Raw genomic sequence first — 22148 nt, 5'->3', positions numbered from 1 at the left:
ATAACTCGATAAATTGGATAAGTGCGTATGTTGGCCGAGTAGTCCAGACCGGGAGTTAACTCCATCCGGTATGGTCATGCGGACTAGGACAGGCATTGCAAAGCTTGGGTTATTGAGTACTAGTTAGGTGGTCACTTAGTACTTAAGCACTTGTGAGAAGATTACGGTGATCCAGCTGGTCCCACGCCTCTGATTCTTTTGATCGCGATGTTTGGTCTTTAATTGTTATTAGGCGAGTTAAATGGACAAAATTTTGTGCCTATCCCACAATGTGATTGAGTGGGAGATGTTGGACCTAGGCCAGTGGGGCCCACTGGTGAGCAATCACTAGTGGGTACGTCCCATGTTTTTTCCGGCCTCTTCTTTTCAGTTAAATTTCAAATTCAAATATGAATTTGATTTTTGATGGGAGATAGGGATGTGATTGGATGATATGGTCTCATTCAATCTCATCCAAACTCTCATTCATTCCTATGTAAAGGATGAGACTCTCTCGTAATCAATCATAAGAAATACCGAGAGTATACGGAGAGAGATATAGTGTGCACAGTAGTCTGTCCATTTTGGCTTGTCCTTGGGATGATCAAATCCATAGATTATCATCCGATCACATCCAAACTCTCATTCCTTCCTATATAAAGGATGAGACTCTCTCGTAATCAATCATAAGAAATACCGAGAGTATACGGAGAGAGATATAGTGTGCATAGTAGTTTGTCCATTTTGGCTTGTCCTTGGGACGATCTAATCCATAGATCGCGTGACCACTTATACCGTAGGATCAGAGGTGTGAATAGATCCATCTGCTCCAGTAGTAGATAGACGGGCTGTTGGAGCGTCAATCTTCTGCTTTGTGAGGGTTTCAAAACTCGTGTAGACTGTCAGATCTTGAGGGCTCACCTTCCGCACTTTCCATCACTGCCTTTGCTCCAGGAAGAGGATTCAATGATTAGGAAATGTCACCCATCCACAAAATTCTTGGTTCGATCTCTTTTCAGTTTCATCATTGGTTTTACAGAGCAGTGTTTTAAATAGCAGTAGCGTGATGCGAAGCGCTCAGCCCTCTATAGCGCATAGCGTAAATACATAGCATGTAGCGTAAGCTACACGATACTTCTATTTTTAAATTTAAAAATAGGACAAATATAATAAATAGTGAAAAAAAGGGGAAAAAAATATAAAAATGCCTAAAAGATGATTCATTTTATCAATTATAAGCATGTTAAAAAAAGTTATTAGTTATCATTTATCAAAAGCCAATTCACATATATAAGTCAAATCAAATAATTATCACATCAACAACTTTCTAAGAAAACCACTTTAATTAATAATGTTTAATTGAAACCACAAGTCACAATTATGAAAAGAAATAAAAATCCCATAGGTTAAAAGTATCAAGTACAATACAAGTGTCACATTCCTCAACATTAGAAACAAAGAAAATGTGAAAAAATAATAAAAAACTAAAATAGTAAAAAAATACATTGTAGCTTACGCTACGGACACTACGTGCTACGTAGTTGTAGCGTACGCTTCGACCCTTGTAGCGTGTGCTACAGGGGATTTACGCTATTTGGGACGCTACGTAGCGCTACGGCCATGTTACGCTACGTTGCGTACGCTATTTGAAACACTGTTACGGAGTCCCTCCTCGAATGGTGGTTTTCGTCTGGTTGGTGGGAAGAAGGAGAGTTGACTATAGATAATCTTCAGTGAAGATCTCTTATTCTCCCCGACATTTGTCTGATGTGCATGGGGGATGCGGAATCTATTGATAATCTATTCATCCATTGCTTTTTTGCTTGGAATGTGTGGGATTTCTTCCTTGATGTGCTCCACATGGCTTGGGTCATGCCGGAATCGGTGTTGTATCTACTTTGGGTGTGGCATGGAGGGGCTGGGAAAGCTTGAAAAGCTATTTGGATTTTGGAGACTTCTCATTTTGGCTATTTTTTGGACTATTTGGAAGGACCGGACTGAGCGATGTTTCATAAATGGAAGGTCTAGATAAAGCTGCTTCTGTTTCTTCCCTTAGGGAGTGTTAGTGTTGCATTGTATTTTTTCCCCCCTTTTGGCAGGCATTCTAATAAATTTCAGTATCTCTAAAAAAAGAAAAAGAAAAAGAAAAACCCTGAGTGGAGTATGTTTCGATATCTAAGTCAAACAAGGAGTACTACATATTTTCTTTTCAATCTATGGGAATAAATGTGCACCTTGAAGACTTCATCCAAAAGTTGAAACATTTTTTTCCTTGAACTCCATCTTTTCTTTTCAATCTATGGGAATAAACATGCACCTTGAAGACTTCATCCAAAAGTTGAAACATATATTTTTTTTTCCTTGTTTTTTGCTGAATTGCTGGCAACTACTTCTCAAACCATTTCAGATCTTATGGTTACAATTCTAGTAACTTGCATTGGATATTCATTGCAGGTATCAGATAATGGTTTTGGAGCTCCTTTCACCATCCAAATCCGAGAGGCAGATCATGAATTGGTCCCTGCACCTGGACGAGTCAATGAAATGCCAATTTAAGGAAATTCATTTTCCGAGTGGAGTTGATCTTTCTGACAATACAGAATATGCATCTCAAGCAGCATTATGGGGAATTGAGGTTTGTTTGCATCGTCCTTCCCTTAGTATTGGAAGAAGGGACTTGTATACAGGCAGTAGAATTGAAAGGCTATTGTTCACTTTGCCATGCAGGCTATCTCAGGAATTTTATTGGAATCTTAATCAACATTTTTTCATTTCTAGGGTTTGGCAGAACTGGGTGAAATTTATCCTCTGGGCGGCTCTGGGGACAGGCTTGGTTTAGTTGACCCTGTCACAGGTGAATGTCTTCCTGCTGCAATGCTTCCTTATTGTGGACGGACTTTATTGGAAGGTCTTATAAGAGATCTTCAGGTACCAAGATTTCTCGTCTTCTGGCATGTGGAACTAGAAACTGAGTTCAAATAATTGAATTGCATTAAGTTATAAAAGGAGTTTGACTTGTATTCCTATGATGTTTATCTGATATTTTTGTTTATTTCAACAGTGCAGCATGTACTGATAGCCCAGGTTATTTGAATTTCCTTTGAATGATGTTTGTGGATAACTTGAACTGAAGAGTTAGATTTCTTATATAATATGTCTACAAGTCATTATTATTTTTCCTATTAAGGTTTTTGGATTTCTTTTATTTTTTCCCACTTTAGTTCTTCTCTTTTTTTACGTGTTTAAATTTGGTCTATTTTCAGATTTATGTATTATAAGATGGACATTGTATTGGTTGCATGCATCTAACAGTTAGGAGTGATATTAATAATCGGTTTCATGATGCATTCTTGTTGTAGTGGAATTCACTGCAAACACACACGTAAAGAAATCCCATGAAACTTGAAGTTTCCTCTTTATTGAATGAATAATCTCAGTGCAAGACCAGGGTCCTGATCTGGTATTTCTTTTCCTGATGAAGACTGCAAGTGCCAAATAAGCATCTACTTAGCTCTAGAGCTTTTTGAGCAGATTACTTGCTTTTAGAGTCCACCCATTTTCTATGCTGCTGTGGATAGTGTGCATTGATGTTTAACATCTTCATTTCAGTTAGATGGATCAGTTCAGTGAACGTTATGTTTTTATTTTTTTTAATGACTGAACATTAGGCTGTATTAGTCCTTAGTTATAATTTTTCTTTGCTGGCGTGTCTACAATTTAATATGTAATATGACTACAATATATCATAACCTTGAAAAGTTACTCCTACACATTGGGGCATCATAACCTCTTTTCTAGTTAGCACCCAATTTTCTAAACCCTCAAAATACTGCTATATCTTTTTCTACAAGTTCTAGAAAACTGGCTTAACCATATTGCTGATAGTGTGCTTGAGCTTCCATTTCCTACTGGTAATTGTTGATCTTGCAGGTGTTAGAAGAAGTCGACAACCTTGTGTTCAATCATATAAATTTTAATCAGAATCAACAATTAGCTGAAAGACACTGATGGCCCTTTTTCACTCATACATGACATCCTAGATACTGATAAAAAATGACATCCTTGAAAGGGTTGGCCTGTATCCACCTTTACGCCAGTAGATCACCAATGAGGATGCAGTTCCACAGGCTGGAAAAAAAAAGGATACAATTCCTCAATGCCAATCTCATGCAGTGTAACTGTTAGTAGCTTTCCAAGCCACACATATTGATGACACCTTCATCTTCACCACCAACCTGGAAAAAACTGGGGTATGTCTGCCAGTGAAGGTCAATGTTCCTGACCCTGGTTTTGCCACCTTATCAATAGTCAAGTTTCCCATGAAGCATGGGAGGAAGACTAGGTCCAAAAACTCTGGAATCTCACATACTTAGCTTTGTTTACTGCATAAGGAAATTATAATTTGGCCATTTCTGTTCAAACGATCTAATCAAATTAGATGAGTTGTGAAGCATGATGTTGGTAATGTGGTATTCTCTCTGAAGTTATAAGGACCTGTTGAAAATTAAGGCGTGAATCAACATTGATGTTGAGCTCGTTGCTCAATTGGATAGCATTCCGTGTCAAACTTGCAGGTTCAATCTCAGCTCACCTCACAAGAAAAATGACAGGTGCAGTTGAAATGTGTTTTCGGCTGCAAATAGGTAGGGCTTTACATTGAAATCTGACTGTTACATTCCCTCTGGGTTTTGAGATTGCATGCACTGGCACAGTGAATTACTCAATTACTAGAAAGTTCACTGTTATATAGGAAAAAACCCATGTTTTAATTGGGCACAAATATAAACCTGAAAAATACAACAGAGAATTCGCCCATAAACAAAAACAATATAAGTAAAAGTATACGAGTGCTGATGACTTTCATGATGTAAGCCTGCTTACTGCAGCTCATTTTTCTTACATGTTTTCCAAATCTTCACTTTGCCAGCCCTTGTCTTGTTAAGAATGCTCAGTCAAATGTTATTTCTTGATGCCTTTGATTGATGCCACTTGGAAGTCGTTAGTGTCCATAAGGCTTATATTTTTAACTTCTAGTTTTTAGTCTGTTTTCTGGTTGCAGGGGTTATAGAAATGATAAATCTAATCTTATTCTATTTATTGATGAAACAGACAGTAGTGAGCATATGATAGGATACTAGCTAGGATTATATTTCCAGCTTGTGCCATTTATGTGATATTATGAAATCGGGTCAGAAGATAAATTTTCTGGGTGGCTCTTTGATTGGCTCAAACAAAAAATTATGTACTAATGTGCCATAATTTTTGTGGTTTCACTATTATGGAGTAAGGACAATGTAACCTACTTATATGTCTAAATGATTATGTAGTGCTTGTTTTATCTTTTAGTTGCTTGAGATAACAAAACTAATGAACACTGGAGTTTATCTTTCTTATATGAATGACAGGCTAGAGAGTTCCTCTATTATAAGCTCTATGGAAAGCAATGCATCACCCCTGTTGCAATCATGACAAGTTCTGCAAAGAACAATAATCAGTGCATCATGGCTCTCTGTGAAAGACTCGGATGGTTTGGAAGAGGTCGATTGAGTTTTCAATTTTTTGAGCAGGTTTGCATGGAATGATAGGATGATCTTGTTTACTTTTGCAATCTGTGAAAGTCGGACTCCTTGTATCATACCTGTGCACAGAGTAATTCAATGTTTTTGTGAACTGCCAGCCTCTAGTGCCAGCCGTTGGTGCAGAAGATGGTCGTTGGTTGGTTGCTAAGCCCTTCACTCCAGTGTGCAAACCTGGTGGTCATGGTGTGATATGGAAACTTGCATATGACAAAGGCATTTTCCAGTGGTTTTATAGCCATGGAAGAAAAGGTGCAACTGTACGACAAGTCAGGTTAACTTTATGTATAATCTTTTTTATTATTAGTCTAGCATTTATTGCTCAGCACTACTATGTGGAGGAATGTCAACTTTTTGAATTGTAACTGAGGTTGTTGTGGTGACTGCAGTAATGTGGTGGCTGCAACAGATTTGACCCTATTGGCATTGGCGGGGATTGGCCTCCGCCATGGAAAGGTATGGCTATGGCTTACATCACAGATTGGTTTTAAAGATTCTTTTGGCCTAACTTTGTAAAAAGGTTGAGTAATCATCAGTAACTTAAAGTGCAATTCTTATGTTTGATGTCCTTAGGAGGCAAATTAATTGGAGCATGAAAAAGAGCTCTTTTGTGGTTTTTTATGAAAACTTGATTTCAACAAATTTACGAATGGTAAAGCGAAATAAAGAACTTAGGGATTTAAGTTTGATCTTTGCTGTTGAATAATTATGTTAACATTGCTTGCTATTCATTGGTTTCAACAATTAATTAATGTTATGATTTCAAGTTGACAGATATCTATTATTCAACAGCCATGATGTGTATCAACTACTTGAAAATTGAAAGTAGTAGCTGTGCTATAATTAGTGGCCATTTCAAAGTTCATGCACGTGTAACATAAGTGGAACGTACAATGGTTAGTTATTTTCATGGTTCTTTTACATCCAATATTGAATAATAGATGCTTTAGCAGAAGTGTAGGAAAAAGTGTTGCAGCAATATTGATTGACGTCAAGCCTGAGTAACCAACTAATTTTTTTTGCACAACTACTAATTTCATGCATAAAATGCCTTCACTCAGTCTTTAAGACTCTGCATGTTTGGTGAATTTATAAAAGCTGAAACCTTCTCTGTGTGTGTGTGTGTGTGTGTGTGTGTGTGTGTGTGTTTTCCTCATTTTATCTTTAATATATTATTGGTAATAATATAATAGTAGTCTGCAATCATTCTCTTAAATTTCATTTTTAAGTAAAAAATTTTCAAAGAATACCTCTGGTGGTTATGATTATTAATGTGGCTCTATAGATTCTTGTTGTACAATTTTTTAACATATATGACTTGTTTCAGAAATTAGGGTTTGCATCCTGTGAGCGGAAAATTGGAGCTACAGAAGGAATTAATGTTCTTATTGAGAAAAAGAACCTTGATGGTCAATGGGCATATGGTCTAACATGTATTGAATACACCGAGTTTGAAAAGTTTGGCATCACATATGCGCCTAATTCTCCTAACAGGTACATGATTGCTTGTCATATAAGTTGCAGAACCATTTTCCTAGTATCAAGTCATTTTAGGATTCGTTGTATGAAGTGATGAGTTCCTTCATTGTTTATGCAATATCTGTTTAATTTTTAATTTCAGGTTCGACAAGAAGGCCTAGCTGTTAATATTTTAATGGATACAGCTTAAAATAAGTTGGATAGGGTTCAAACCTATGACAACTTCTTAGGAGGAAAACACAGTGTCCTGTGCTATGGGCATTTTGTTGTTCAGTGCTTTTCATTTTATTTATTTATCCTAAACATGAAAGTCATCGGTCAGACTAGTTGAACAGCTGGTTTGAAAGGTTTGGACTGACCACCCAAAGGAAACTGGTTGTGGTCAGGTTTGAGTTCTAAAACGATTTGTTTGTTTCTAAGGTGGCAGAACCATGTTACACTGGCTGTATCATTTGTGGTTCAATTGTAAGAAAACAGTGTTATTTCCCTGTATCTTTCATAAGCTATATTTGGTTATATTGACTTATACAAAATATGATAACTTTCTTGTATGATGCCCTTAACCACTGTTAGGTATTAGCAATGACTTGTGAGGGTGGGAATGGGCTGGTCCAGGGTAGGCCTGGGCCCAGCAGGATACCTAAGACTCGGGTCCGACAGGACACCAGGACCCGGTCCGAAGCCCGGCATGGGCCTAGCACAGTAAACCCAAGCCCAAGCTTGAAAAAATTGGTTGAGCTTGGGCCTGATCCGGCCTGAAAATTGTTAAAATCCCTGATTCCCACTTGAAGGTTCCTAAGCTATCCGTTCATCAAGTGGATCATAGATGCACAAAGAAATAGACATTTAGATCAATGAAGCCAATGGTCTACATTCAAGATAGATGGATTGCCTAATCAAGGATTGAAATGATACATTTGTGGACTATAACACATTCATGTATAAAGTTGGGCCAGGCCAGACTAGGCTAAAGTGACTTGAGCCTAAGCTTGATGCGAAAATTGATCGGGCCACGCATGCAAAGCCCAAGCCCAGTCCATAGGCCAGGATAGGAGGTTCAAGCCTGGCCCAAGGCCAGGTCAGGCAGGCTAGTTGGCCCATTGGCCCCCTTAATGGCATGGTTGTGGTCAATGTTTTTCGTATCAGCTATCGATGGATGTATCGCACCCTTGGGATATGAAACGTAATGGCTATTGTGTGGGAAATATCAGATGTATTGCGTAATGTATCGCTGTTTTTGGGAAACATTGGGAAATTGCTCGAATTTTTCAATGAAACTTTAGGGGATGTTAAAGAGGACATCAATACACACTTAGAATTCAAAAGATCACCAAAAAAAGTGCACATAATAGTTTTCCTGTCTATGGGGTCCTAATATATGTGTTGTCTAATTGAAGTGATGCAACTATATTCAAAATCAATTCCTATCTATAGGTTTCCTTTTTATGGGGTCCTAATCCATGTGTTGTTTAAATGAAGTGATGCAACTATATTCAAAATCAATTCCTATTATTTATAAATCTAGGAAGGCATGTATGAAAACACAAACAATACATTCAAAAGTAATAGAAGAAGTACACAAATAGAAATATACCTATGATGTGTGTAATTGTGCCTTAGACTTGCATGCAGTTGTGCGGTGGCTTAAAATCATCTTGATCACAATGAGGCTGGCTATCGTACCGCTCCTCCACAAATCGACAAGACTGTGCCCAGGTTATAGTAGAGTGATACTAGTGAAGATACTTTCTGACATAATGCTGGTACTCATCCTTTCTAAATTTGATCAATACGCCCATCTGTGGGTATTGTGTAATCATGATTGTCTGTGGCTGATATGGATTCGAAGTTGGATATGGATTTGGAGTTGGATATGGGGTGGTTACATAAGAATTTCCTGAATACATCTGCCCATAGCCATGCTATGGACATTGTTACCCATATGCAAGAGTGAACTCCTACTTGTAGTCGAAAAATCGTGTGCCGTAATTGCTGGAGTTGCTTGCATATATCCACGAGGTCCATAGCCACCATATGATCCATATCCATAATGATTTTGTGGAATAGAACTAGAGCTATCCTGCGCACCACCAACGTCCATGAATCCCATGCTCTGTGCTAAGAAGTCCTATGACCCACTTAACTACTTCTTAAGAAAATGATGAGTATAAGTCGTATTTTGGATAATACGGGGTTTGTGGACGAGAACCATGGTCTTGGTTTTGGGTGGTGTGATCAAAATCCTTCTCTCGAGTGAACGGGCTAAAGAGGTCTCTAACTCTAACTCTCATTCTCACCCTGACTCCGACTCTCACTCGTAGGTTGAGTTTCACTCTCGTCAAGTACATTAGCGCTGCCATCATCCCCACCGCCACCACAATCATCACCATCGTCATCATCATGACAAGCCTATCACCTCCATCATTATGTGTATTGCTTTGTGTTGGATAGAGTGGCCACCATGTGTCCCATGGGACAATGATTGCTACTGCCTGCCTTCTGTATTCCTCATCAATGGATCGAAAGCTTTGGGAGGAGATCTAGCCTCCTCTACATGAGTGTCAACATTGATGCCCTATCACGTTACCTCCTTTGTTACCTGTGGTTTTGGTTGGCCATTTGCTCGATCCAACTCATTTGACTTAACCCACTTGCAAAGTTGGTCCTTTGTATTTGCGTTGTGGTATGTAGGATGACTGATTGTCGGTGTTCATAATATCAATACTATCGGCCGATATATTGGCCAACTTTATTGTTATCATTGGCTAGCGACATGAAACCTGTCGGAAACCCTTCAGAAATTATTAAAAAAAAAGATTTCTATGTATCGTGCGATATATTGCACGATTTTTTGCGATATCACCAAAAAAAGAAAAAAAAAAGGGAAAATCATTCAATCCAGAATCGGTACCGGTAGAAGAAGATTGTGTGATCGGAAGTAGAATTTGGTGGGCCACTTGATTGATCCATAGTGGTGCGTCGTAAGTTCCACAAAATCTCAATTTCCTTTTTTTTTTTTCTTCGAATAGATGCTCGATTCAAATTGCGAAGGAGATTTCTGCAAGAAATCTGTGTAACCCTTGGAGATTTGGGTTTGATTGAGGGATTTTAGGGATTTTTTTGAGAGATTTTAGGGTTCGGAAGGTCCAAAACCCATTCTGTTTGCAATTTGTTCGAAAATTGGCTTTGAAAGCCTTTTACGGACACGGGTGCATTGCGTTAGCTTAGGACGAACGATCCTATCATGGGCTTTGTGGGGTCCACCTTGATGTATATGTTTTATTCAATCCGTCCATTCATTATGGAAGATCATTTTAGGGTATGAGTCCAAAAACGAGGCATTTTTAAGCCTAAAGTGGACCACACCACAGGAAGCAGTGGAGACTGAATGCTTACCATTGGTAACTTTTCGGTAGGGACAAAAGTTTTAGATCAAGCTGATATTCATTTTTTTACCTTCATTCAGGTCCATGTGACCTTATGAACAGGTTGGATGGCCAAATAACCATCACAATGGGCCCTATGACATTTTGAACAAGTTGGATGGACAATAACTCAATCACCACTGTTTAATGTGGTGTGGTCCACTGGAGCCTTCAATCTCCCTCTTTTTTAGGATCATGCCGTAAAATGATATGTCAAAATGGATGGGCGGCGTGGATAAAACATATATGAATGGCGGGCCCCATACAACCCTTGATAGGTCTGTCCGTCTGTTACTAGGTACGGATGATGTCCTTGATGATTTTTATCCATAGCCACGCCGTCCATCTGTTTTCTTAGCTCATTCAAGGACGTTATCCCAAAATTTATGCATATCCAAATCTCTAGTGGACTACACCACTAGAAAAAAGTGATGAATAATTATAAAAAGCTTTTTGTAGGCCACAAAAGTTTTAGATGAAGCTAATCTTTGTATTTTCCCTTCATTCATTTCTGTTTGACCTTATCAACGGGTTGGATGGAAAATAAATGTTATGGATTTGTTTGAAGTGGGCCTTGGAAAGTTTTTAATGGTGACTATTTAATCATCACTGTTTCTTGTGGTGTGGTCCACCTAAGATTTGGATATGCTTAATTTTTAACAACTTGTCCTAAACTGTGTTGGAAAAATGAATGGACAGAGTGGATATACAAAACGTCAACAAGGTGGGCCCTACGGTAAAGGTAACACCCACTAAGCTGTTACCCAGGTAACACCTAATCCGCGTTCAAGCACAACTTGGGTGAGTCCCTGGTACCAACGATGTGGGTGGCCCTGACCGTAGGGCCCACCTCGATGTATGAATTGTATATCTACGCCGTTCATATGTTTTTTCAGCTTATTTTATGCCATGATCCCAAAAATGAATAAGATAAGTTTTAGGTGGACCACAGTATAGGAAACAGTGATTAATGACCATTGAAAACCTTTTGTTGGCCACAAAAGTTTTACATCAAGGTGATATTTGTTTTTGTCTTTCATCTAGATCTTTATGACCTTATCAATAGGTTGGATGGTCAATAAACATTACAGTGCATGCCAGGAAGCTTTTAATGGTGGAAGTTCAATGACCACCGTGTCCTATGGTGTGGTCCACCTGAAACATTTGTTGGCTCATTTTTGGGCCCATGTCCTAAAATAATCTGGAAAAACAGATGGATGGTGTGGATATACAATGACCAATCTGAATTGTCTATTCACCACTGTTTCACATTTAATGGACTACCATGCCAAAATTGCATTGATCAAATAATCCAAAACAAAACCAAGTGCCTTTGATGTTCCATTTTGATTGTAGGAATCTGTGCAATTATGAGATTGTCCATTTTTGGTGTCTCACTGTATATTGTACGTCATTGTCTTCAATTTCTTATTGTGTATTGGATGTTGCTCTATGGGCACCACCATGATGTACATTTCTCAATTTTTACTTCTCTTGCTTTTCAATGAATTGGTTGTGTTTTCATACATGTCTTGATACATTTATAAATGTTATGCATTCAATTTACATATAGTTACATTAGTTCAGTTAGACAATGCATAACTTATGACCCTATACAAAGGAAACCTATTATATGCACTTTTTTTTTTTATAATTATTTTTTTAAATAGATGTTATGATTTAAAAGTGTGTATTAAGGTCTTTTTTAACAATCCCTAATGTTTCATTAAAAAATTCAACCATTTTCCCAATGTTTCTCAAAAAGTGTGATAAATTATCCGATACAAATGATATATCCCGTGCGATAACCGATATGTATCTGTATCCCAAGGGTGCGATACATTGTGCGATATTGATATTTCAAACATTGCTGATCATCATTAAGTCCAATGGGTCATCTACTTTTCTTCTACCTTTTACATGTAGCAACATCTCTCGTAACTTCATGTTATTATGGCAATAAGTTGACTCCTAAAGCTTCTCATAACCTTCTCTGTTCCGCTTGGTGTGAATGAAAGAGTAGGTGTTCCAGTTTCTTTCACTTGGTGATAAGGACACCATTTGTTCGAGCATGTGGATAGCCATTTGCTGTAATGTCTCACGGTCGCTCACATACATTGCCCACCATTCATCTATGAAATTTATCACTTTTCCCTTAGTTCCATATGTAGTATTGAAATATGAAAACTAACTATTAAGATTTTAACTAATGTACAACTTACACGACGTCGTCGTCTTCCTTGATGATCTCGCGGCTTAGCACCCAAACATTCCCTTTGCATCATGGAAGGCGACAATTTGTTGATGGCATTTAATATTAATGTGTATAAAGCATTACAAGAACTTAGAAAAGAGCTAAATGCAAAACATGTTTACCTTATTGCCAAAAGTGGCTTCCCCGGAGAGTTGGGGAATAACTTCTTATATACATCATGCATCGCCTTCTTTAAGTTGTTATTCTTGGCAAGTTTGTGGTTGTAGTGGTACTTGGGTTTCAGGAAGTATGTTGAAATCCAACATGGTGCATGTATTCATATATTAGTACAAGAAAAGAACCCTATAAGTCCATGTTATGCAAATAACTAGTAAAATATTGAAACATATGGAAAATTGAATCTTACTTATCTAATTACTTACCAATCTTGTGAAGTGGGTGCTCGAGAGTCATTTCCCAACAGTCATCAATTATTTCATGCACCCGTTTATATGAATGGGCTTTAGCCTTAATGACATTACATGTGTCATTATCCAAGGAACCCATACTGGATGTGTCATTATCCACCGTCTTTAGCACTGTATATATGGGCTCCAAAATACCCACCAAACCTCACACGTAGTCCTAGAAGGAGCTGCTCAAAATAAGTTCCTTAGTCCTCCATGCTGCTTTCTTGCCGGTCTGATTGCACTTGAAATACTCCGTATAGTTAAAGAGCTCCCTTAGCCCCTGCATGTGTTTCAGGAGGCTGTACAAGGCAATGAAATTTGTGCAAACTGTGTTGCCCTAGGCTACACTATATCCCCAACACAACTCTCGCACATCTCAGCCAATAGCCAGGTGTGATTGTAGTGAAACCAGGAATCGGCAATCATACTCTTCACTGAAGGCCTATCTCCAATCGCCTTAGGCATTCAATGTATGCAATGGGCTGCGCATGGGGTCTAATACAAGTACTTTTTCATTAACTCTTCCGCCTCTATAAATGTGCTCCCATTATCTATGACAAACTATATGATGTTTTTCCTCTTAACTTCTTTCATGACATCTGTCATCATCCCATAAATGTAACTTGAGTTTTTAATTTCATTACTTCCATCAATGGACTTTAAGAATTCGGTTCTTCCCTTATAGTAGAGCATGGAATTTATGGCGGACATCCTCATTGGTCCCATCTACTCGTCACACATCAAAATGACCCCACATGTCTCCCATGGTGGCCTCAACTCATCAACATAACATTGCATCTCAGTGATCTCGTCATTTAACTTAACTACTTTTCCATAATCTCATGTGGTGTGGGTGGCACCATACCCTGACCCCCATATTGCATTTCAGTGATCATGTTTAATCAGTTGACCCCTGATCACTTTGTCTCCGTTGTGGAGTGTTTTCAATCTTGGGGGATTCGATTGTGTGGGTGCCTCCTTGTCACAGGAATCTTTTAGACTCTGAGATCGAGGAGTATGGTGGTTTGCTTGAGGCCCCGAGTTAAGATAGAGATGCATGTGGAAGACTCGATGGTGGGGGTTGATAATTCTACTGGAACCTTCTCGATCAAGTCTTTATTTGGCATAGTATCTGGCATGAGGCAGTGGTCCCCCCTTCTTCCTTTCAATCATTGGTTTTACGGGGCCCCTACTTGGGTGGTGGTGTTTGTTCGGTTGGTTTATCCAAGAGAATCCTGCGTTAGATAATTTGAACAGAAGAGCAATGATCCTTCCCAATATTTGTCTCATGTGCATGGCAAATGAAGAGACCATCAATCACATATTACCCATTGCCAGTTTGCTGGGAAGGTGTGGAGTCATTTCCTGTCAGCGGACCACACGTGTTGAGTGATGCTGTGGTCAGTTGAAGACCTTTTATGGGCATGGCATGGAGGACGTGTGGGGAAGACCAACAAAGTTAGATGGATGCTCCTAATTATGGCGGTGGTTTGGGCTATTAGGGAGTGAGAAATAGATGTTGCTTTAGGAATCCTCCTCCTGCATCAGAGGAGGTCATTAGAAAAATCTCCTACTTTTTAGAGTGTTGGCCATGATTTGTCTCTTTGTGGGTGTTGTTTCTTTGTGGGTGTTGTATTCTTTGCTCGTTTTCGAGCCCTTTGAATAAAATGTTGTCATTTCTCCAAAAAAAAAAAAGAAAAAAAAAAAGAAAAGGAAAAAAGAAAAAAAAAAGAAAAGAAAAGAAAAGAAAAGAAAAAAAGAAAAAGAAGAAGAGATGAACTTCCCCATCCTCTTCCTCATGTCCCCCCTACTCTACAATTCCTATAGTCTATTCTGCTCTCCCTCCTCTTTATATACATCACCGGATTTGAAGGTACATCTGGCATCCGCACACTATTATGCCCTAGCCCCCAAAGAAACGACACCTAGGACCATCCCGTAATGACTCCTAAACAACGTGTCTATATTCAGGATCATCCTCATACTCATCTACTTCTTTTACATCTTTAAGGCCCGATCTTGGCCTTGCTAACTCCTCCCTAAACTTCCTCTCTCTCTCTCTCTCTCTCTCTCTCACAGCATGATTATCTCTAATCTTCACTCATTTTTTCAACACTTGGGCAATTGACAACATTTTGATATCCTTCTGCTCTGACCCTTTTTAGAACACTTGGGCAATTGACAACATTTCGATATCCTCTCGCTAAGTATTCCTTCATGCGGGACACCCTTCTACTCTTCGATATGTGCCCATAATAATTGCACCGGAACCCGAGTCGATTATTGAGAAGAGGAGTCCCATGCTGTTATCCAATGTCAAGTTGCCTTCCTTTTTCTACTTGCAAAACTATATTAAGCAAACCGCCATGTTAGCATATTCATTGTACTACATCCATAGATATTAAGGCTAATTAACTGCCGTTCAAACTAGAAATTTTGGATTATTTTAAATTATTTTTAATTAATAAATTAATTTCTTTTCCAATAAACTCCAAAATTATTATGAATTTATAGATCAACTTCCAATATGTTCAATTTCATTTTTTCATATTCTAATTGCAATTTAAATGGGTGAAATTAGGGAAATTTTGGAAATTTCCAATTTCCTCAAATCCCCAAATCAGAGTGTATCTGATGATATTATCAGCAAGCTCTCTTAAATTCTTGCAAATTTGGGCTAATTAATAGTTGATCAAAGTGGAATTTCCAAAAAAAAAAATTATTATTAATTTTTAAATATTTTTAACTAAAAAATTATTATTTTTTTTCAAAAATTCTCTAAACCACCATGAACATGTAGATCAGCCTCCAACATCTTCGATTTCATTTTTTTCATAGTCTAATTGTAATTTAAATGGGTGAAATTAATGAAAATTTGGATATTTCCCAGTTTCCCTCAAAAATTTTGAAATCCCCAAATTAGAGTTTATTTGATACTATTATTAGCAGACACTCCTAATTGCTGATCAAAGTAAATTTTTCGAAAAAATTTATTATTTTTTAAGTTTTTAATATTTTTTGATTAAAAAGTCCTTTTTTTTTGTGAAAAACACCTAACCACCATGAATTTGTGTATCAACCTCCAACATGTTTTATTTCATCTTTCCATAATCAGATTACAATTTAATTGGGTAAAATTGGGGAAATGAAATTTCCCCCAAATCCTTAAATCAAAGCTTCAAATCCATGATTTTGTTTGTATGCAAAATCATGGATTTGAAACTTAATTCCACTGATTTAATAAAATAAAACAAATTGATATTCATTTCGGCCAAATAATTCAGTTTTTCTACAAGATAGACTTCAAAATTAGGTCAAAAAGGGTTTAGAAGTGGGGGAAAAAAAATGAGATTTTTTTGGGGTTTCTTCAAATTTTTTTGGGTACGGGCAGTTGGTGTCGCATGGTATCAAGATGTATCAACGGTATCAACAAAAACATTGTTAAACGTAGAATTTTATAAAGGGCCGCGATGAGATATTGATACATATCGCGATATTGGCAATAAATTGTGATATTGTGCGATATTATCACGGATATTAGCAAGAATGGCAACTACAATATGGTTTCATATCGATGACTTGCGATACTTGATTATATCGGCCGACTGATGATGTCAAACTGGTCATGGTAAACCTCTCAACAAAGAAAAAAAAAGGCATGGCTGTCGAAGCCCTTTCCGCCTTTTGTATCTTAATCAAGTATTTTGCACGGGTGCTTGTATATGGATCGAGATGTTCCATAATGGTAACGGTGGTCATAATGACCCCCGCCGTTACCCATTATGATATAGGCCATAACGGCCTCTTTTTTATTTTTGAAAAATTTGTTTTCTGGACCATTATGAGACTGTTACGGGGTTGTTACTACTTCTTCTTGGTTTTTTTTTTTTTTTTTGTTTGTTTGTTTGTTTGTTTGTTTGTTTGTAACAGCCGTTTCGGCCCCGTAACGCGTAATGGTTATGATTGTTACTGTTACGTAATGACCCTTACGGCTGTTACGTAACCAATTTTGAATACCATGATATGGATGTTATTCTTGCGTTATAGATGCATGTTGTGAATGTGTGCATTGGTGTTGTATGTATTTGTAGAATGTGCTATAGGTAATTATCCTAGATCGTGTTCTTTGGACATGTGATTTGGTTACCATTTGAAAGAGTCCATAATCCATATGTACTGTAATCAATTGAACACTATGAACTATTTTTAGTACTCCCATTGGATTCATTGCTAATTGATGCTGTTATATTTTGGGTGTCTCCAGACTTTGATATGGAGTGCTAAGTTGTGACGCCTTTATGACTAGTCATGCATTTTTTCATTCCTTGTTTCCTCAATTTTCTTTGTGGCTCCCTCTTAGTCTGTTATTTTATTACATCTCCCTTTTCTCAACATTTTCTCAACACATTTTAATCTTTTGATTGTGGCCAATGAGGTATGTTTTACTGATTTTTCCTTTATTAAGATTTCTTGAAGAAACTTCAATATGAACCTCGTTTATTGGTTTTAAGCTTGCAGGCAGAGTTCCCTGCTAATACAAACATTCTATACGTTGATTTAGCTTCTGCTGAGAAAGTTGGATCCAATAAAAATGCAACCAGCCTACCAGGGATGGTACTGAATCTCAAAAAGCCTATTGTATATGTGGACCATCTTGGAATGCGGCATAGGTATATTGTTTCTCCTTTGAAGCTTCTGTTATTCTTTGAAATTTGCTTACATGTTTTGTGTTTACACTGTTCATGGTAACTCCACTATTTTGAGAAAACTGTACCTTTGGGTTGTGAATGCTAAAGATTGTTGGTAACGACTAAAAAATTTGTGTATCAGACCATATTGTCGGTCTAAGTAAATATTTGATTTTTTTTTTTTTTCAGGTGAAAGTACCAAGTCATGTTATGCACATCAATCATTCTAATTGATGAAATTAACACCTTTTGTTACGAACTGAGCTTCTTATAGTGATACAATCATCAAATTATAATTATTTGTTGTCATCAATAAAAATAAAAATATAATTGTAATCAGTATTTTGTTTCCTTGGTTTGCCTTTACGTAGGGTTTTATATTATTTATCTGAAAATCTTTTCTAATATACTTAATGCTAGAATCATGTATTTTGGATGTTGATTTGTGTTGGTGTTGGACATGGTACCATTAAAAGTTAGATTGGCTGACATGTCCATGCAAATATGTTAAATAAGTACATTGTATTTTAATAGTTTACTGTTGTTATCTATTTGTAAAAATCCCAAAGATAAATTGCAAAAATAGTAAACCGATAAGTCATTTACTTATACACAAAGGACCCCAAAAGTAAAACTTTATCTTCTTTTTTATTTGAGAATGATAACTTCATTAAGAATGCCACAACACTACACCTAAGCCAAAACAGAAAAAAGAAGCAAGTGGTAGATGACAAGCCATCTTCTAACCACATGTAGACGAAAAGTACACCCCAATTGGGAGAGCCTCCTCTTGCCCAACCCTTCGGCTCTGCACCCAAAAGGCTACCTCTCATTCGCTTTAGAGAAACCTGCATGGACAAAGCTGTATTTTATCAATGAAGGCTCTATTGTTCCGCTCTTTGCATGTACTATAATCCTGCTAGAAGTGACAACATCCACGAAGCATGTGGGGGCTCTCTCTCCTGTCATCATCCTTTCAATACTGAATGAATTGAAGAAACCCCAACAAATGGCTGTTGCAAGAGGACTATGGAAGAATTAGTGGTCTACAGTTTCCTCGTTTCTGCTATTAAGCTGCATAAGTTAGTTTCTTATATGATGCCAACTTAGTTTCTTATATGATGTCATGAGTTTCTGTCCCTTGGATACGTGCACACGTTGACATGGCACCATTTTGAAGAAGTTCCGTGTCCCTGTTTCAGAGACTAGAAGCTATCTTCTCTACCATCTAATGGTTTATATATTTTGGATCTTCAAATGGTAATTTTGTATGATTGTATTATTTTCTAGTTTGCACTCTTTCTAGTTTACAACTCCTCTAGTTTGTTCTTCTAATTTTGTTCCTTCCAGCTGTGGTCTTTGTAGCCTTGATTATTTGCACTGCAGATTGGTTTAGAGGTGTGACGCATCACAAGATATGGAAAAGTTATAAACATAGATGAAGACAATTTGTAGGTTGAAGGATAGGGGATGGAAGGGAAAAATAGGATAGATGTTTGAATCTTTCCAAATCATGCTTGTTCAGCGTCTTACTGCACCATCTACAAGAGTCAAACTTCTAGCAAAGAAGCATCACCTGTAGGAAAGATCCGCAGGTTAAAAGAAAAGAAAAGAAAACTGTAATATCCCTAATCCCATCACAACCATGCATGTATATCATTTATGGGTCGTAGCTCAATCCACATCAGAATCGCCATATCTTGGGCTTATTTGAAAATAACTCAATAGGCTTTCAAAGCGGTCCAATTTCGTGTTATTTGGACACAATTTGGTGCTTTAAAATTGGCCTTCTATATCATCATCATCATGTAAGCCGTATCCCAATTAATTGGGGTCAGCTACATGAAAAGTGGCCTGCAGTCTGCAATATAAGTGAAGAAAATAGTAAAGGGAAACTTGCCCAATAATTAATTAACCAATTGCTAATATAGAAAATAGCCCCAAGTTTGTTGATGTATGGGCCCACTGATCAATCGTACCACCCTGTGGCCCATAGATCAACAAAACCACCATTAGGGGCACACAAAAACTGTCTAGACAGATTGAGGAGCCTGAATCATTGATTAGACAGATCTTGGGCCCAATAATCTGATTGGACAATTTGTAGGTTCCACTTCACTGAGATCATGGAGTCTGCCTCACTTTGCTTTCATGGGGCCCACTCCGAGGCTGTATGTAGGTGTTTCGCATCCATTATACATGTTTTTCTATTAGTGGATATGATCAGGGGACTTATTTACTCATTGAATGTTTACTTAGAAGGTTTGGTCTTTCTTATCGTCTACTTTTCATTGATGGCTCCTTCCATTCTGAAGTAGTGGTCTAAATGAAGGTAATCAAGAGTAACCAAGGTTTTTAGTGACAATATTAGTGGGCATATCGGCTGGATTAAAAAACAATTGGAAGCGGGGTGTATCTGACTGTATCAAATGAACAGGCCTGTGTTGGCCATTTTTGTTTGGCACGAAAAATCTTCAAATTTTTATTTTATTTTATTTTTCTGGGAAATAGCAAAAAAATGTATAGCGCAAGAATGTATCATTTTTTAAAATGCTTTTAACATGTATACAATGATGTATTAGACTGTTCGTAGATAAGAATGACGTCTGTTTGCTTGACCTATTGAAATCAACCAAATAAATAGGTCCTAGTTGAACAAAAATGGGGAATGATTTGGTGGATTAGGACCCATTACATATAAATACAATAAAAAGAAGATGAAAAAGGAAAACAACAAAGAAAAAAGTATTGGTGGACCCCTCTTCCAATATTTCCTAGAATGGTTGATTCTGCTTCAATTTTTCGAATCCCACTAAAAGCTTGTGTTTTAACTTTTAATCCTCAAAACAGACCTAGATCTAGACTAAAACTAGTTTCTAATCTTTCTCCATGGTTGAAATGAAGAAAGAAGTGGAAAAATGATTGGAAAAAAAATGAAATAAAAAGTTCAAATTGGGGCCTTTATGGTCATATCAGTTGTAATGGCACTAATACGAGTTGATACATCCCTTTTGTTTTTGTTTTTGTAATGGACTCGTTCAAACCCGTATCGCGTAAATGGGGAGGTTGATATGGTCGTGATGTGGCCTATCATAACTGCTATTTAAAATGAAAGTAATAGAGGGTGCATTTTCTTTTGATTTGGGTGTTGTGGAAGAAGAGAAAAAAATGAAAGCATTTGAAAGTCAAATTCTGAAATGGAGATGGTGGTTAGGTGGTGCAGGAGTGATGCAGGACATGAAATTTTAAACATGATATGCGAGATTTCAAGCTTTAGATCATACTAGTTCAAAACAATCACACAAAATTCCACATCTCACATAAAGTCAAGCACTCAATTAAGGGGAATCTATGCGGGTCCAGGCCTACGTATACTAGGGCTGGACCAATTAAAGTTATAGACCAAATACTGCTCAAAGGAGAGTAAATTCATCCACACACGCACAAAAATATTTCCCAAACCCAAGAGATTCACAGGTTTCAATTCGGGGAACCTTAGGGTCGAAGAAAAGGGCATACAAATTGGGATTTAAGACAATCTAGGGTTAGAGTTAGGGAAATCAAGTAAGAGAGGAGTGAAAGAGAGGAGAGAATGAACCTGAAGCCAGCCCGCATGTGTGGACAGCAGGCCAGGCCTGACGCACGTGTGCTGAGGGTTGTCCGCATGTGTGTCAGGCCCACGAACCAAAAAAACCCTAACTTGGGTCTGGTCGGCCAGGGCTGCGCCACACAACCACTAAGTTTCAACTCGATCTGTGTTCCGGTCCGCACTTGGTGCTCCGTCGAAGTTTCAGCCCTCTTGCAAGGCCAGATTCTGGAAATATGCTGTAGGGAAGGATTGACTGTAAAATACCAATGGATTTTGTAGGAAAAGGTGAATATGGATGGTAGGAGATGGGGGCGATTTGGGATGGATGTGGCTTCGCACCACGGTAGTTAACCCTTCGAAGAAGGGAGAGTTTTACACCCAATTAGGTTTTCACAACTTAGAGAAAGCAGGAAAACACAGAAATTTTATTTCAATCATCAATGAGAAAAAAAGACGACAAAGGGTGCCTATTTATAATAAAATCCTATACCCCAAAACTCGTGCCATGTACGCACTATATTACTTGGAAATGAAGTAATAAAAAATAACAACTAATCAAAACAATCTAAACTGTCCATGATATTCTTAATAACAGTAATAAGCAAAACCCAAAGTACTAAATTATTTAGAATAGTGGGTCACGATCATGAGAACCCATGGTGGAATTCACATGACGATCGGGTCCACTCCAAAGAACCAAAACGCAGTCGTCTAACTAGGAGGCCTTCCTTGGATGTCGTCATCGATC

At 37.7% G+C, this 22148-nt stretch overlaps 1 protein-coding gene across 6 annotated transcripts in view; it reads left to right on the top strand.

The window, feature by feature from the left end:
- LOC131253394 (UTP--glucose-1-phosphate uridylyltransferase 3, chloroplastic) overlaps positions 1-22148 on the top strand; it is a 72251-nt gene that overhangs the window by 14448 nt on the left and 35655 nt on the right. For all 6 annotated transcript variants that reach the window (XM_058254362.1, XM_058254361.1, XM_058254359.1 and 3 more), the window contains exons 2-8: positions 2434-2614; positions 2758-2907; positions 5385-5546; positions 5657-5829; positions 5945-6011; positions 6883-7049; positions 17635-17793. In XM_058254362.1, coding sequence (XP_058110345.1) covers positions 2434-2614; positions 2758-2907; positions 5385-5546; positions 5657-5829; positions 5945-6011; positions 6883-7049; positions 17635-17793 — 1059 coding nt within the window. The remainder of the gene's footprint in view (positions 1-2433; positions 2615-2757; positions 2908-5384; positions 5547-5656; positions 5830-5944; positions 6012-6882; positions 7050-17634; positions 17794-22148) is intronic.

The sequence above is a fragment of the Magnolia sinica genome, chromosome 8, assembly GCF_029962835.1.
Source record: "Magnolia sinica isolate HGM2019 chromosome 8, MsV1, whole genome shotgun sequence".
NCBI lineage: Eukaryota > Viridiplantae > Streptophyta > Magnoliopsida > Magnoliales > Magnoliaceae > Magnolia > Magnolia sinica.
Note: the sequence above shows the minus strand (reverse complement) of the source record. Positions and strands in the feature narration are given on the sequence as shown.